This window comes from Heliangelus exortis, chromosome 1 (assembly GCF_036169615.1).
Source record: "Heliangelus exortis chromosome 1, bHelExo1.hap1, whole genome shotgun sequence".
Taxonomy (NCBI): Eukaryota; Metazoa; Chordata; class Aves; order Apodiformes; family Trochilidae; genus Heliangelus; species Heliangelus exortis.
Genome location: NC_092422.1, coordinates 618,893 through 636,577, shown reverse-complemented (window position 1 = coordinate 636,577; position 17,685 = coordinate 618,893). Strand labels below are relative to the sequence as shown.

At 50.1% G+C, this 17,685-nt stretch overlaps 2 protein-coding genes across 2 annotated transcripts in view; one reads left to right on the top strand and one right to left on the bottom strand.

Moving 5' to 3' along the window:
• The window catches only part of KCNE3 (potassium voltage-gated channel subfamily E regulatory subunit 3), a 97,090-nt gene that overhangs the window by 15,748 nt on the left and 63,657 nt on the right, over positions 1 to 17,685 (top strand). The gene's annotated exons all lie outside the window — the stretch shown is intronic.
• SLCO2B1 (solute carrier organic anion transporter family member 2B1) overlaps positions 1 to 17,685 on the bottom strand; it is a 238,989-nt gene that overhangs the window by 162,352 nt on the left and 58,952 nt on the right. Inside the window, 5 exon segments of the mRNA XM_071734365.1 lie at positions 213 to 382; positions 8,304 to 8,374; positions 8,377 to 8,462; positions 11,573 to 11,765; positions 15,564 to 15,728. Of these exon segments, the coding sequence (XP_071590466.1) occupies positions 213 to 382; positions 8,304 to 8,374; positions 8,377 to 8,462; positions 11,573 to 11,765; positions 15,564 to 15,728 (685 nt within the window).

Sequence of the window (17,685 nt, the reverse complement as noted above, 5' to 3'; positions counted from 1 at the left end):
TCTGGAGGAGCTGGAGGGTCCCTTCCAATCCAACCCGTTCTCTGATTCCCTGCTGTGCAATTTGGGGCTGATTTAACCCTCCAGTCCCCCAGCAAGCAGAATCCTTCCTCCTTTCCTCAAGGACTTTTTTGGTTTCCCAACCTTTGGTTGCTTTTTTTGGCCTCCTTAAAGGAGCGACTCCCCCTGCCCATTGGGCAACCCCCTTATCTTACCTGAGGATGAGCATGAAGGATGGAGTGTGAGATGTGCTGGCAAGGATTCCTGCCAGGCAGGAGAGGACCACAAAGGGCAGGAGGAGGTGGGAGCAGCCAGTGCCACAGGTGCCAGGTTTGGCAGAGCCCATGAGCCCATTTTCAGAGATGCAGCTGCAGTTGGTGTAGTTCTGCAAGGAGGAGAGAAACCCCAGAGGTTGCTGATCAGCTATGGAGATGCCAGGGCTAAATTCCAGCTCTCAGAGGGAGGGAAGGTGTTTAGGTTTTGTCTGGGAATAATTAGCAGGAATTAGCACTTAGGGAGAAAGAAAAAACCCAATGCAATGAAGCTGGCTGAGGGTACCAGCCTGAGTGGGTCAGGAAAAACAGATTCCCATCCCCACTTCCAGCCTCCAACGTGCTGCCATCTCTGGAAAGAGGTCCCAGTCCACCAGGAGCCACAGGCTTCACAAGGATGTCCCCTGGGTGGGCTGGCATGATGGTGATGTGGGGTTCCTGCCAAGTCCCACTGGGTGGAAACCATGGATAGGGAAGCTGAGACCACTGGGGTACCTTGGGTCCTCTCCAGAAGTACCTCGGGTCCTCTCCCAGAAGTACCTTGGGTCCTCCCAGAGGTACCTTGGGTCCTCCCAGAAGTACCTTGGGTCCTCTCCAGAAGTACCTTGGGTCCTCCCAGACGTACCTTGGGTCCTCTCCAGAGGTACCTTGGGTCCTCCAGAGGGTACCTTGGGTCCTCTCCAGAAGTACCTTGGGTCCTCTCAGAGGTACCTTGGGTCCTCTCAGAGGTACCTTGGGTCCTCTCCAGAGGTACCTTGGGTCCTCTCCAGAGGTAGCTTGGGTCCTCTCCAGAAGTACCTTGGGTCCCTCTCCAGAGGTACCTTGGTTCCTCTCCAGAGGTACCTTGGGTCCTCTCAGAGGTACCTTGGGTCCTCTCCAGAAGTACCTTGGGTCCTCTCCAGAGGTACCTTGGGTCCTCTCCAGAGGTACCTTGGTTCCTCTCCAGAGGTACCTTGGTTCCTCTCCAGAGGTACCTTGGGTCCTCTCAGAGGTAGCTTGGGTCCTCTCCAGAGGTACCTTGGGTCCTCTCCAGAGGTACCTTGGGTCCTCCCAGAGATACCTTGGGTCCTCTCCAGAGGTACCTTGGGGTCCTCCCAGAGGTACCTTGGGTCCTCTCCAGAGGTACCTTGGGTCCTCCCAGAGATACCTTGGGTCCTCCCAGAGGTACCTTGGGTCCTCTCCAGAAGTACCTTGGGTCTTCTCCAGAGGTACCTTGGGTCCTCTCCAGAGGTACCTTGGGTCCTCCCAGAGGTACCTTGAGTCTCTCCAGAGGTACCTTGGGTCCTCTCCAGAAGTACCTTGGGTCCTCCCAGAGGTACCTTGGGTCCTCCAGAAGTACCTTGGTCCACTCCAGAAGTACCTTGGGTCCCTCCCAGACGTACCTTGGGTCCTCTCCAGAGGTACCTTGGGTCCTCCCAGAGGTACCTTGGGTCCTCTCCAGAAAGTACCCTTGGGTCCTCTCAGAGGTACCTTGGGTCCTCTCAGAGGTACCTTGGGTCCTCTCCAGAGGTACCTTGGGTCCTCTCCAGAGGTAGCTTGGGTCCTCTCCAGAAGTACCTTGGGTCCTCTCCAGAGGTACCTTGGTTCCTCTTTTCCAGAGGTACCTTGGGGTCCTCTCAGAGGTACCTTGGGTCCTCTCCAGAAGTACCTTGGGTCCTCTCCAGAGGTACCTTGGGTCCTCTCCAGAGGTACCTTGGTTCCTCTCCAGAGGTTACCATTGGTTCCTCTCCAGAGGTACCTTGGGTCCTCTCAGAGGTAGCTTGGGTCCTCTCCAGAGGTACCTTGGGTCCTCTCCAGAGGTACCTTGGGTCTCCCAGAGATACCTTGGGTCCTCTCCAGAGGTACCTTGGGTCCTCCCAGAGGTACCTTGGGTCCTCTCCAGAGGTACCTTGGGTCCTCCCAGAGATACCTTGGGTCCTCCCAGAGGTACCTTGGGTCCTCTCCAGAAGTACCTTGGGTCTTCTCCAGAGGTACCTTGGGTCCTCTCCAGAGGTACCTTGGGTCCTCCCAGAGGTACCTTGAGTCCTCTCCAGAGGTACCTTGGGTCCTCTCCAGAGAGTACCTTGGGTCCTCTCCAGAGGTACCTTGGGTCCTCCCAGAGGTACCTTGGGTCCTCTCCAGAAGTACCTTGGGTTCTCTCCAGAGGTACCTTGGGTCCTCTCCAGAGGTACCTTGGGTCCTCTCCAGAGGTAGCTTGGGTCCTCTCCAGAAGTACCTTGGGTCCTCTCCAGAAGTACCTTGGGTCCTCCCAGAGGTACCTTGGGTCCTCCCAGAGGTACCTTGGGTCCTCTCAGAGATACCTTGGATCATCTTCTGATGCTTCCAGAGGCCTCTGGAAGTGGTTCCAGACCAGGTGGGAGCCCCAGAAATGCTCCCCACCCCCTGCTCATGCTCCCTGTCCTGTGTTTCCCTTTTGTTGTGCATTGAAGATGCTTCAAGGGGTTTATTTTAATGTCATCATCTGCATAAATGTGGAGTCTGAACGTGGAAAAAAATCTCAGGGAGAGGAGAGGAGAGAAGAAGAAGGAGAGGAGGAAGAAGAAAAAGAAGAGAAGAAGAGAAAAGAAGAGAAAGGGAAGAGAGAAAAGAAGAGAAAAGGAAAGAAGAGAAAAGGAAAGAAAAGAAGAGAAAAGAAGAGAAAAAGAAAGAAGAGAAAAGAAGAGAAGAGAAAAGAAGAGAAGAGAGAGAAGAGAGAGAAGAGAAGAGAAGAGAAGAGAAGAGAAGAGAAGAGAAGAGAACGAGAAGAGAAGAGAAGAGAAGAGAAGAGAAGAGAAGAGAAGAGAAGAGAAGAGAAGAGAAAAGAAGAGAAAAGAAGAAGAAAAGAAGAGAAAAAGAGAAGAGAGAGAAGAGAAGAGAGAGGAAGAGAAGAGAAGAAAGAGAAGAGAAGAGAAGAGAAGAGAAGAGAAGAGAAGAGAAGAGAAGAGAAGAGAAAAGAGAAGAGAAGAGAAGAGAGAAGAGAGAAGAGAAGAGAAGAGAAGAGAAGAGAAGAGAAGAGAAGAGAAGAGAAGATGAGAAGAGAAGAGAAGAGAAGAGAAGAGAAGAGAAGAGAAGAGAAGAGAAGAGAAGAGAAAAAGAAAAGGTCCTGCTGTGAGTTTCTGTCTTGTGGGGGAGATCTCCAGGGGAGCAAATCGGGGCTCCATCCCCTGGGCCCAGGCTGTGTCCTGCTCCAGGAGCTGTGGAGAGCAGAGCTGGGACTCAGAGCCAGAGCCTGAGGGCAGGGGAGTGTTAACCAGAAAACACTTGTTAGGGGAAAATGCAAAACCTCACCTTTAAGATTGGGTCATAAATAACCAGAAAAGCTTTGGCAAAGGAAAGATGCCAAAGGGTGAACGATGTGCTGGGATTTTTTTCTTTTTTCTCCAGATTTAGGCACAATTCTTTTTTTTTCTTTTTTCAACAAGCAATCTCTTTTTTTTTTATTTATTTTTTTTTTAAGATGAAACCTCTAAAAAAATGAGCATGTTCTTGTTGTTGCCCGAGAGGGACAATTCATGGCAGGCTCTCAGATCCCAAGGTCCCTCAGATCCCTTTTCCACCTGGGGAAGTGGCCAATGCCCTCAAACAGAGCCACAAAAAAAGGCTCCCAGCTGAGCAGGAATGGGGGGAGATTTGGGGATGAAAGGGGACACAGTCCCCTCCCACCACCTCTAGGGAAGAGGATTTAATATTTTAAATTAAGTCTGGGATTTATCCTCTCCAGCCATCTGAAACCAAGCAAACCAGACTCATCATCTTGGGCTCCTTCTGCAGTCATGGAGAGAAAGAGACTTTGGTCTCACAGAGACCCAGCACAGATAAATTCTGTGATAGCTGAGATGAATTTGGCTTTAAAGCAGTCAACAAAAAAAAAAAAAAATGCAATTAGAAAAATTAAAATGATCTGTGCCACCTTGTCCAGAGATTTGGGGTCAGGATATTTCAGGGACTTGCAGGAAGGAGACCAAGGGTTGGAGATCCACGTGCTGGAGGCACAAGGCAGAGTTCTGCCCCTTTTTTTGGGAGGATTTCAGAGCAGGGAGCAACGAGCCCAGCTCCAAAAACCTCTGAGCAGTGGGGAAAAGCCACAAAGCCACCAGAGGACTGTCCCTGGGAGATGCCTCACTGGGACAGCAGTGCCACGAGGCTGATGCAGCACAAGGGCTGGGGAAAAAAACCACCCAGAGAAAGAGAAGAAGCAAAAGCACCCTGAAACCTCTGGTTTCCAGGCAGGGAAAAGCAGCTGTGATGACTTGTGGCCAACCCCAGTGTTTTCAGGGCTGTGGTTCAAACATCTCCAACAGTATCACAGAGCAATTCTTTCCTTCAAAGGGAAAGATGCTCACAACACCCTCAGCCTGTTGCTGGCTGATTTCTGCTTTTTTTTTTTTTTTTTTTTTTTCCCAGTAGCCCAAATTTGGAGATTCAACCCAGCAGAGGATGTCCCTGCTCCCAGCCATGGCCAAGCACCATGAGAGCAGAGGAGGGCTCAGAAACCCCAGGAACCACTTGGCAAAGAGATTCCTGTAGGCCCACGGTAGCCCCCCATGGCCACCCCACTTCAACAAGTCAGCAAGACCTGAAAAAAAAGCAAAACACCAAAAAAAAAAAAAAGGAGGAGAGTCCAAAGTCCTGCTTTTGAGCAAAGTCTGCAGGTTTCTGCTGTTGCCCAGGAAATTTGGGGACACTGAGTGATGCTCAAAGCAAATTGCTTCTATTCATAGAATATCAGACTGGGTTGGGTTGGAAGGGACCCAAAAGCTCCTCCAGTTCCAACCCCTGGATGTGCAGGGGACCCCTCCCACAGCCCAGGTTGCTCCAAGCCCCATCCAACCTGGGCTGAGACACTGCCAGGGATGGGGCAGCCACAGCTTCCTTGGGCACCCTGGGACAGGGGCTCAGCACCCTCAAATTCAAGAATTTCTTCTAAAGATCTCCTCTCCATTTCTCTTCCTTGGGCACCCTGGGACAGGGGCTCAGCACCCTCAAATCAAGAATTTCTTCTAAAGATCTCCTCTCCATTTCCCCTCTTTCCTTCTTCCCCCTCATCCCATCCTCCAGGCCCTTGTCCAAAGTCCCTCCCCAGCTTTCCTGGAGCCCCTCAGGACCTGGAGATGTTCCAAGGGCTCCCCAGAACCTTCTCCTTCTCCTTCTCCTTCTCCTTCTCCTTCTCCTTCTACTTCTCCTTCTCCTTCTCCTTCTTCTTATCCTTCCCCCCTCTCCTCTCCTCTCCTCTCCTCTCCTCTCCTCCAGGCTGAACACCCCCAACTCTCTCAACCTGTTCCAGGCTCTCCCCACCCTCAAATTCCACAATTTCTTCCCCATCTCCAACCTCAATCTCCCCTTTCTCTCCAAGTTTTAACCCATTTCCCTCTCCTCTCCCTACCCCCCCGTGTCCAAAGCCCTCCCCAGCTTTCTTGGAGCCCCTTCAGATATTGGAAGGTTGCTCTGAGCTCACCTGGGAGAAGAGAAGGAGAAGGAGAAGGAGAAGGAGAAGGAGAAGGAGAAGAGAAGGAGAAGGAGAAGAGAAGGAGAGGAGAAGGAGAAGGAGAAGGAGAAGGAGAAGGAGAAGGAGAAGGAGAAGGAGAAGAAAGGAGAAGGAGAAGGAGAAGGAGAAGGAGAAGGAGAAGGAGAAGGAGAAGGAGAAGGAGAAGGAGAAGGTTCTGGGGAGCCCTTGGAGCATCTTCCAGTGCCTGAAGGGGCTCCAGGAAGCTGGGGAGGGACTTTGGACAAGGGCCTGGAGGGATGGATGAGGGGGAAGGGTTTCCAGCTGCAAGAGGGGAGATGGAGAGGAGATCTTGGGGAGGAGAAATTGTTTGGGGTGAGGGTGCTGAGCCCCTGTCCCAGGGTGCCCAAGGAAGCTGTGGCCTGCCCCCATCCCTGGCAGTGTCTCAGCCCAGGTTGGATGGGCTTGGAGCAACCTGGGCTGTGGGAGGGGTCCCTGCACATCCAGGGGTTGGAATTCAAGGATCCTCAAGGTCCCTTCCAACCCAAACCTCTGTGACTCCCTGAAGTTGTCTTTGCACAGCACCACCAAGGGAGCTCTGATTGTGTAATTTGCACCCAATAATTTGTCCAAGGAGGACTTGAAGGGATGTCCAAGGGCTGTGGGCATCCCAGGAGAGGCAGGAGCACTTGGAAAGGATCTGTTGTGCAAAAGGCAGGGATGTAGAAAAGCACATTTGGGACTAAGCTCTGGCAGGAAACGTTGATTGTTATTAAAATGAAGTGGTGTTAATTAACAAATTGATGCTAAAAGCCCCCAGATGCTCCCATGCTGCCGTTAGATTTTGTGCCAAGAAGGCAGCAGGAAATCTCTGTGGATTTCCACCACTTTTCAGGTTGATCTTTGACTTGCAAGGATTTTCCTCATTATTTCTTTGTCCAACAGCATTGCCTGGGGACCCTACAGACTCTTGGGCTGTGAACACTCAGCCCTCTTGGGGTTTTGGGGACGGGGAGGGAGCAGAAGAGGAGAGAGGCAGCAAAATAACCTGCTCAGGGCTACAAATCCAGGGAAAACCCAAAGCAAACCCCATTTCTCTCAATCCCTACATCTTGACTGAATTATATTCCCATGCAGACACCTGGCTTGAGAGCTGGGACACAGGGAGAGGATCCACATGATGGATCATGGGTTTTTTAACCTGAAAATCTGGGAGGACCTCATTGAAATGCATTGTTGAAGCTCTGCTCAATGGTCAGTGGGGCAATGGTTCCTCCAGAGCATCCAGAGCTGCTCCTTGATTCTCCAAATCAGGATTTTCCCTCCTGTTTCTTCATCTCTTGAGTTAAAAGAAAATGTGTGATGGAAACCCCCAGGCTGCTTCTGCAGTTGGAGGCATCAGCTGAGGGTGTTCAGGAGTATTTCCCAGCACTCTGCAGGAGGGTGGCTTGGAACAAGTGTAGTTTTTGAAAAAAAAAAAAAAAGAAAAGAAAAAGGAAAAGAAAAAGGAAAAGGAAAAGGAAAAGGAAAAGAAAAGGGAAAAGAAAAAGGGAGAGGGAAAGAGAAAGAGAAAGGGAAAGGGAAAGGGAAAGGAAAAGAAAAGGGAAAGGAAAAGGAAAAGGAAAAGGAAAAGGAAAAGGGAAAGGAAAAGGAAAAGGAAAGGAAAAGGAAAAGGAAAAGGAAAAGGAAAAGGGAAAGGGAAAGGGAAAGGAAAAGGAAAAGGAAAAGGAAAAGGAAAAGAAAAAGAAAAGGGAAAAGGAAAAGGAAAAGGAAAAGGAAAAGGAAAAGGAAAAGGAAAAGGAAAAGGAAAAGGAAAAGGAAAAGGAAAAGGAAAAGGAAAAGGAAAGGAAAAGGAAAAGGAAAAGAAAAGAACGAGAAAAAGAAGAGAAGAGAAGAGAAGAGAAGAGAAGAGAAGAGAAGAGAAGAGAAGAGAGAAGAGAAGAGAAGAGAGAGAAGAGAAGAGATGAGAAGAGAAGAGAAGAGAGAGAAGAGAAGAGAAGAGAAGAGAAGAGAAGAGAAGAGAAGAGAAGAGAAGAGAAGAGAAAGGAAGGAAGGAGAGAGAGAGGAGAGAAGAAAGAGAAGAGAAGAGAAGAGAAGAGAAGAGAAGAGAAGAGAAGAGAAGAGAAGAGAAGAGAAGAGAAGAGAAGAGAAGAGAAGAGAAGAGAAGAGAAGAGAAGAGAAGAGAAGAGAAGAGAAGAGAAGAGAAGAGAAGAGAAGAGAAGAGAAGAGAGAGAAGAGTAAGAGAAGAGGAGAGGAGAGGAGGAGAGAAGGGAAGGAACCTCATTTAGGTGGGAAGGGAAAGCAGAAGGTTTTGCATCTTCCATGCACAAAAACTTCTCAGGCTGCTGGGTCTGAAGGTTTGTGAAGCAAAGGAGCAGTGGATGGGGAAGGACACCTTGGCATCCTAAAGGATGGATACCTCCAGGATCTGTACTGGAATGCTGTGTTATTACTGGGGAGCACTGAGACACCAACCCCAACCTTCTGCTCAACCCCATGGGGTCAGGCAGAGCTTGTCCCACACTAAAAAACACCAAGAAACCTCAGTGCCAGGCTCGAGCACTGCACTGAGCAATCCCCAGGCAGGACAGGAGCCATTGGGAAGGACTCACCAGGACTGAGATGTTGTCTGAGCTGATGGTCACCACCCTGCAAGCCAGCAAAGCAAGGGAGATGTACTCACAGCATCAGAGCCACAGATGGGGTTGTAGGCTTTCCCAGGACAGCTGCACTGGAGGTTGCAATCCAAGTTTTGGTATCCCAATTCCAGGCTGCAAGGGAGGAAAATGTTAATATCTGGTGTTGAGCTTCTATTATATGCATCCTAGATGGAAAATCTGCATGGAGATCCCAGTGCTGTTTAATATCTTTAGTGAGGATTTAGATGAGGGATTGAGTCCATCAGCAGCAAATTCCCAGGTGACCCCAAGCTGGGGGGAGTGTGGATCAGCTGGAAGGGAGGAGGGCTCTGCAGAGGGACCTGGAGAGACTGGAGAGTTGGGCCGATCCAAGGGGATGAGGTTCAACACAAGAAGCCCATGGGGAGCTCCAGGCTGGGCAGAGAGTGGCAGAAAGGGAGGCTGGGATGGCAGGAAGCTGAGAGGAGGCAGCAGTGTGCCCAGGTGGCCAAGAAGGCAATGGCATCCTGGCTGGCTGAGGAAGAGCGTGGCCAGGCAGGTCCAGGGAAGGGATTCTGCCCCTGTGCTCAGCCCTGGGGAGGCCAGAGCTTGAGTCCTGTGTCCAGTTCTGGGCCCCTGAGCTCAGGAAGGAGCTTGAGGTGCTGGAGCAGGTCCAAAGGAGCAACTGGGCTGGTGAAGGGATCCAGCAGAAATGCTGTGAGGAAGGGCTGAGGGAGCTGGGGGTGTTGAGGCTGGAGAAGAGGAGGCTCAGGGGAGACCTCATCACTCTCTCCAAGTCCCTGAAAGGAGGTTGGAGCCAGGGGGTGGGTTGGGCTCTTTTCCCAGGCAACTCTCAGCAAGACAAGAGGCCATGGTCTCAAGTTGTGCCAGGGGAGGTTTAGGTTGGACATTAGAAAGAATTTCTTGATGGAGAGGGGGATCAGGCATTGGAATGGGCTGCCCAGGGAAGGGGTGGATTCTCCATCCCTGGAGATATTTCCAAAGAGCCTGGATGTGGCACTGAGTGCCATGGGCTGGGAACCACGGGGGGAGTGGATCAAGGGTTGGACTTGAGGAGCTCTGAGCTCCCTTCCAACCAGACAATTCCATGTATCTATGATTCTGTGATGAAGGTGAGGAAAGAAACACTTGGCTGCTTGACAAGACTTTCCCCATAGAAGTGAGAACCCACAAAAATTCCACTCTTACCCCGCCAAAGCCTTTGCTCTGCCTGGGCAAAGCATAAGCATCCTGACCCCAAATTTCTGGTCTTGCATCTGGGAAAAAACAAACCAAAAACCAGTACAGGGTGGGGACTGAGTTCTTGGAGAGCAGCAAAGGGGAAAGGGCCCTGGGGGTGCTGGAGGGTGGAAGGATGCCCATGATGCCAACAATGTCCCCCTAAACCATGAAAATCTTTTTCTGTGGCCACCTGCTGAGGGGAGGATGCTCTGAGATCCAAACCTGAGCCTCAGAGCTCTGGGATGTCCCTGGGAGGGAACCCCCACTCTCATTTCCTCCACCCAAACTCCTGAAGGTGGAAAGAAAGCCCAAGATGCCTTCAGCCCTTTTCTCACCCCCCTTCTTTCCCTTCTGTTTTTTAGGAGTTAAATATCTGCATCCTCTACAACATCTCCACATGGTCCCTAATGGATCCACCTCAGGAAGAAGCCTGAACTGAAAGAAAAAAAAATATTGTAATCTTCCCTCATTTCCACCATCCCAAATATTCTCTGCCATGTCCCCATCCCTGCCATGTCCCCATCCCACTGGTTTGCCAGGGGAGAACCAGAGCTCCTGGAAACATCTTCCAGCTTCCCACCTCCCATCCTTTGCAAGGCAAGAATTCCACTCAGAGGGACCTGGAGAGACTGGAGAGTTGGGCAGGGAGAAATTTCATGTGGAGCCTGACAGCTGGGAAAAAACCAACCCAAAAACCAGGACAGGGTGGGGACTGGAGAGCAGAGAAGGGAAAGGGCCCTGGGGGTGCTGAAGGATGCCAGGAGCCACCAATGTGGCCAAGGAGGCCAATGGCACCTGGGGGAATGAGAAGGGGGTGGTCAGTAGGTCCAGAGAGGTTCTGCTCCCCCTCTGTGCCCTGGGGAGGCCACATCTGGAATCTTGTGTCCAGTTCTGGGCCCCTCAGTTCCAGAAGGACAGGGAACTGCTGGAGAGAGTCCAGGGCAGAGGCACCAAGGGGATGGAGGGAGTGGAACATCTCCTGGTGAGGAAAGGCTGAGGGAGCTGAGGGGCTCTTGGAGAAGAGGAGAATGAGGGGTGAGCTCAGGAATGTTTAGAAATATGGAAAAAGTGAGTGCCAGGAGGATGGAATAAAGATTTTCTCAGGGGTGACCAACAACAGGACAAGGGGCAATGGTATAAACTGGAGAATAGTTGGTTCCATATAAATACTAGGAATTTTTTTTTCCCTGTGAGGGTGAGGGAGCCCTGGCCCAGGCTGCCCAGGGAGGTTGTGGAGTCTCCTTCTCTGGGGACATTCAAACCCCCCTGGATGTGTCCCTGTGTCACCTGCTCTGGGCTCAATGACCTTTTGGGGTCCCTTCCAACCCCTCCCTTTCTGTGAAATGGTGGATGGAGTCACCCATTTCCTTCCTATCTGGCCCCAAATGGGGCTCCAGTGAAACTCTGGGCTGTGGGAGGGGGTGAGACCCCAGGATGCTGAAAATGGGAATTTACAGGGATTGGGATGAAGCCTTGGGGGAACTGAGGGTCCTGATGTGTTCAGCAACCACAGCTTTGAAGGTGCAAGCCCAGGGCTGGCCCCTGCCCAAATTATTTGTCTCTGAGTAATGCACTCAATTTCCCAAGAGGAAATTTTAATCTTGTGCTATTTGTGCCAAAAAAAAAAAAAAAATAAAAAAAAAAACCAAAGAAACATTTCGTTTGTGTTTCACAACCAGACAATGAAGTTATAGGGAGTAAAGATGCAGCAGACTCAGTGTTAATTCACAAAAGCATGATTTTCTATTCTTTTAAAATCATTATATATGATTTTTAAAAGCATTAATAATGAATAGAAGCATTTATTATTTTTTAAAATAATAAATAATTATTAATAATTATAAATATCTTTTTTTAAATAATAATTTTCATTATTTTATCACTATGGCTGCTCCTCCCCAGGGGAATAAACCCATTTTTGGGTATTCTGCTTAACACCCACCTCCCCCACAAGAAGTGGAGCTGGGGATAGGGGCACCCTGGGAATAACCCCCCCACCCATCAGCCCCCCTGTTTGGTACCTCTGGCTGTAGGTGACACCCATGACCTTCTGCGTGGGGCATCCGAGGAAGAGGAGGGGAAAAGCCACCAGGAGGCAGAAGAACATCCCGAGGACACACATGGCACTGCACTGCCTCAAGGACATCTGGAACCTCTTCATGATGGCACCACCCACCACAATCCCCACCATTGCTCCAGGGATGTTCACAGCACCTGGGGAAAAGGCAGGTTCAGGGAAACAAAGAATGGTTTGGGGTGGAAGGGACCTTAAAGGTCACCCTGACCCCATCCCCTGAGCCAGAACTTGAGGGTCCTGCTTGGGGAGGGTTCTAATCCTAACCCAGAAATGTCCATGGCCTCTCTTTGGCTGCAAGGAGCCCCATGGAGGGTCCCTAAGGATATGGTTTAAAAGTCCTGGTGTTGGTCTGGATGAGCTTGGGGGTCTCTTCCAACCTAAAATATTCAGTGATTCAGTGATAATGGCTCCAACAGAGAGATTTCCATCTTGTCTTTGGTTCGATGATCTGTCCAACCCCACCTTCCCAGAGAGGGGTGGAATGGGCTGCCCAGGGAAGGGGTGGATTCTCCATCCCTGGAGGTTTTGGAGCAGAACCTGGATGTGGCACTGAGTGCCATGGGCTGGGAACCACGGGGGGAGTGGATCAAGGGTTGGAGCTGATGATCCCAGAGCTCCTTTCCAACCCAAATGGTTCTGGGATTCTGTGGCTCCAAACCCCTCTCAGGAAGTTGCAGAATCAGAAGGTTTCCCCTCGGCCTCCTTTTCTCCAGGGTTGAGCTTCCATCAGCAGAAACCTGCTCCTTCCCCAGCTCCCAGCTCTGTTTCCCTTCTCTGGACACACTCCATCCTTTCCATGGCCCTCCTTTCACAAGGGGTCCAAAACTGACCCAAGGATTCAAGGTCAATTCAAAAACCCAAAGGTTCCATCTTCCACCTCTTCTCTTCTCTTTTCTCTTCTCTTCTCTTCTCTTCTCTTCTCTTCTCTTCTCTTCTCTTCTCTTCTCTTCTCTTCTCTTCTTCTCTTCTCTTCTCTTCTCTTCTCTTCTCTTCTCTTCTCTTCTCTTCTCTTCTCTTCTCTTTTCTCTTCTCTTCTCTTCTCTTCTCTTCTCTTCTCTTCTCTTCTCTTCTCTTCTCTTCTCTTCTCTTTCTCCTTCTCTTCTCCTCTCTCTTTTCTCTTCCCTCTTCCCTCTTCCCTTCCCTGTTCCCTTCCCTTCTATCCCTTTTCCCTCTCCCTCTCCCTCTCCTCTTCTCTTTTCTCTTCTCGTCTTCTCCTTCTCCTTCTCCTTCTCCTTCTCCTTCTCCTCCTCCTTCTCCTTCTCCTTCTCCTTCTCCTTCTCCTTCTCCTTCTTCTTATCCTTCCCCCCTCTCCTCTCCTCTCCTCTCCTCTCCTCTCCTCTCCTCTCCTCTCCTCTCCAATTCTCTCCTCTTCTCTTCTCTCTCTCTGGTTCCAGATCACAGCTGCTCCAACTCTGAGCATCTCCAGGGCCTCCTTTCAGCTCACTCCAACATTCCCCTATGTCCATGATATTCTCGTGTGGAAAAAACTCAGGAATTTGCTTCACAAACCAAAACCTCTATTGCTACTTCAGAGCAAAACCACCTCCCCTCTTTGGAGTTCCTGCTGGGCCAAGCAGTGCAGGGATATCCCTGGAGTTCATTCCCTCTTGGATGGATTCCTTGCCTCCCAACTTTCCAGGCTGTCACTACTTCAGGTTCAAAAGAAATGAGCAGCTGATAAAATTCCAGTGGGATTTCCATGAGCAATGGAAGAGTGGAAAAGGTCTGGGAGAGCTGAGGGGTCTTCAGCTGCTCCTAAAGCACCCCCATAAACCCTCACTCGGGGTGGCTCTGGGTCAGCCCTTCTTGGCTTAGGGGGTGAAAAAAAAAAAAGGAAATAAAAAAGGAACTTGGCACCCACTGCAGGGGACGTGGTGACCTCTGGGGTGTTTGAGCACCAGGCTGGGTTTCAAAGGCAAGGAGCAATTTTTAGCCAAAGAGGAGCCCAGTTTGGTTTGGCTTTTAATTATATTTTTTTCCCCTGTGAATTAAGAATATTCCTCTTGACTGAAGCTGTTTGTCTGAGTCCTGTTAAATTTGTCTCGGGAGCTGCTGGGGGATGCTGGAGATGGAGCTGCTGGCTCTGTCCTTCTGGATAAAAATAGGTTCTGGTTTTCCCTGTCAAACCACACTCCAGCAGGAGAATTTCTGCTCTTCCAGCCAGAGAGTGGAGCAGCTGATCCACTTCATGCCCTCCACCCAAAGGATCCCCCAAAAAGCTGCAGAGAGAGGGATCTGGTGCCCATCAGGGAAATCCCTGCCCTTCATCTCTCAGTTGTTGCTGTTGGACACTGGGTTTGGACACTGCAGTCACCTGAGGCTGGGATGGGACACAGAATGATGGAATTCTTTTGGTTGGAAAAGACTTTTAAGGTCCTCAGGTCCCACCAGGAACCCAGCACTGCCCCATGGCCTCAGCACCACAGCTCCAGGCCTTGGAAATCCCTCCAGGGATGATGGGGACTCCAGCCCTGCCCTGGGCAGCCAGGGAATGACAACCCTTTCCAGGAAGAAATTATTCCTATTATCCAACCTAAACCTCCCCTGGCACAACTTGAGGCTGTTTCCTCTTATCTCACCACTTTTTCCCTGGGTGAAGATGGGGTTGGATGGGGCTTGGAGCAACCTGGGCTGTGGGAAGGGTCCCCTGCCCATGGAATTGGGGTTGGAATTAGAAGATCTTGAAGGCCCCTTCCAGCCCAACTCTGGGATTCTAGGAACAGCCAAGCTTGTTATTTAGGAAGAAAAATTGTTCTTCTGCCAGCTCTCCTTGCTGCTCACAAGGGCAAAGGCACCTGCAGAGCAGGAGAAAAGTGCTCATCCTCCATCCCAAACCAGTGCCCAAACCTGCTCTGGGGGGAGGTTTAAGTGCTCCTTGGGTTCCTGTGCCTGCTTCCCCTCCACACAAGGGCAAAACAGCCCCTCTGGGGATGAAAAACACCTCCCTAAGGCTGATGCTCCCATCTTCCACAACACAAAGGTTCCACAACACCTCCTGAATTTCCATGTTCACCTGAGCTGGGCAGCTGTACCTGGGTGATGTGGTTGTGGCTGCCCCATCCCTGGCAGTGTCTCAGCCCAGGTTGGATGGGCTTGGAGCAACCTGGGCTGTGGGAGGGGTCCCTGCACATCCAGGGGTTGGAATTCAAGGATCCTGAAGGTCCCTTCCAATCCATCCCATTCCATGACTCTGGAATGTTTGCCCTCTCTCCAGGCACCCCCAGTGCTTTCACCTCCCAGCTCTGCAATTCCCCAGCAGAAATTCCTTGGACAATTTCCTTCCCTTGTGGTCCCTGAGCACTTCCAAACCCTTTCCTTTTGGGTTTTGAGTCATTATTTATCCACGAGGAGACTTTTTTTCCTTCTCACATCTTGCTTCATCTCCTGGAGGTGTCTCAGCCCAGGTTGGATGGGGTTGGAGCAACCTGGGCTGTGGGAGGGGTCCCTGCACATCCAGGGGTTGGACTGGAGGAGCTGAAGGTCCCTTCCAACCCAAAACCATTCTGGGACTCTTGAAACAGCCAAGCTTGTTATTTATGAAGTATAATTTCTTCTTCTTGGGAAAAAAGGGGGAAAACTTGGTTCTTTCTCCTAGAACAAAGACTTTTTTGTGGGTGCTCTGAGCCCTACCAGACACCTGAGGGCACAGACAGGGAGAGTCTCCCCTAGGCTGGGAGAGGTTGGCAATTTCCTCTTGTTCTAAGATTTAAAAAAAATACATTTTTTGAGGTCTTCTTCATTCCAGCAAGCTCAGTGGGAAGGAAGGGAAGTGGAGAGCAGCTGAGAAATCACCTGAGCAAGGACCTGGTGCCGTGTCTGTCTGTAGGGACTGGAAGGGACCTGGGAGCTCCAGAGGAAGAGGAATTCCCTGGAATTCTCTGGATTACCTCCTGAGAGGTCCTGAAAAGCTGGCAAGCCCGGAGAGCAGCACTTACCAATGAGCATGTTGGCCAAGGATGCTGTGAGGGAGAATTGTCTCTCCAGGAACTTCCCCATGAAGGTTGCTAAACCAGCAACCATGGCAGAGATGTTGACTTGGGCCAAGACCACCAGGAGGTAAACAGGGTGACGAAGGTTCCTCAGCAGCACCAGAGGGAAATCTGAAAGGAAAAAGGGGAAACGTGGTGCCTGGAGACAGAGAGCACAGCAAAACCTTCATCCAGTGGCATAACCTTGGATTTTCTTACTTGGCTTCTTTTTTTTTTTTTTTTTTTTTTTTGGTGCAGAATGAACTCTGAACATTTCGTTGACAAAAGGGTGGGTTGTAAGGGTTTATAACTTCAGGGCTTCATGGTGGGACTGTTTGGATATCTTCACCATGAGGGTGGTTGGAGCCTGGAACAGGGATGGGGCAGCCACAGCTTCTCTGGGCTCAGCACCCTGAAATTATAGAATTTCTTCCTAATGTCTAACTGGGTGTCCTTTTTGTGTAAATCACCAAAATGTATTTCTGAATTTATTTTATTTTTAGTATCATTTTTTATATCTTTATTATTTTATACTGTATTATTTTATTTTATTATACGTTGTACTGTATTTCATATCTTATATTTTATGTTTTATATTTTATATTTCCACCTCAACAGGAGGAAGAATTCTTTTACTGGAAGGGACCACAGAGCCCTGGCCCAGGCTCCCAAGAGAGGTTTGGAGTCTCCTTCTCTGGAGATGTTCAAGCCCCACCTGGACACCTCTCTGAGTGCCCTGCCCGAGTTCTGGTCCAGCTCTGGAAGGGGGATTGGACTTGATAAGAGGTCCCTTCCAATCTCTGGTGTTGTGGGATTCTGTGGTTCTCTCAAAAAGATTTTGGGGAGGAGCAACCTCAGGGCACTCAAGGGGGTCCCAGCATGCAAGACCCCAAAGTAGTGACAGCCTGGAAAGTTGGGAGGCAAGGAATTAATCCAAGAGGGAATGAACTCCAGGGATATCCCTGCACTGCTTGGCCCAGCAGGAACTCCAAAGAGGGGAGGTGGTTTTGCTCTGAAGTAGCAATATAGGTTTTGGGTTTTGAAGCAAATTCCTGAGTTTTTTACACACGAGAATATCATGGACATAGGGGAATGTTGGAGTGAGCTGAAAGGAGGCACTGGAGATGCTCAGAGTTGGAGCAGCTGTGATCTGGAACCAGAGAGGGAGAAGAAGAGAAGAGAAGAGAAGAGAAGAGAAGAGAAGAGAAGAGAAGAGAAGAGAAGAGAAGAGAAGAGAAGAGAAGAGAAGAGAAGAGAAGAGAAGAGAAGAGAAGAGAAGAGAAGAGAAGAGAAGAGAAGAGAAGAGAAGAGAAGAGGAAGAGAAGAGAAGAGAAGAGAAGAGAAGAGAAGAGAAGAGAAGAGGAAGACAAAGATGACAAAGTCAAAGACAAAGACAATGAGAAGAGAAAGAGAAGAGAGAAGAGAGAAAAAGAGAAAAAGAGAAAGAAAGATAAAGAGAAGAGAAGGTTGTGGGGAGCCCTTGGAGCAGCTTCCAGTGCCTGAAGGGGCTCCAGGAAAGCTGGGGAGGGACTTGGGACAAGGGCCTGGAGGGATGGGATGAGGGGGAAGGGTTTCCAGCTGCAAGAGGGGAGATGGAGAGGAGATCTTGGGGAGGGAGAAATTGTTTGGGGTGAGGGTGCTGAGCCCCTGTCCCAGGGTGCCCAAGGAAGCTGTGGCTGCCCCATCCCTGGCAGTGTCTCAGCCCAGGTTGGATGGGGCTTGGAGCAACCTGGGCTGTGGGAGGGGTCCCTGCACATCCAGGGGTTGGAATTCAAGGATCCTGAAGGTCCCTTCCAACCCAAACCACTCTGGGAGTCTGGGATTCTATATTCCAATTATGAAAGCTCAACCTCTGGCTGAAAGAGCTCCTGAGCTCATCCAGTTTCAGTGGAAAGTAGTTGGAATCTCAATTTTTTTTTTTCCCAGACTTCTTCAGTCCTTTCAACCCAACTACACCCCCTCTGCCACCCCAGATCAGAGATTTAAAGCTACAACAGAGCAAATCTCCCATTTCATGGGGAGAGGCAGCAAGATTTCATCCTTTGCAATCATCTCTCATTTGATCTCCCTTAGAGCTCCACGGAGGAAG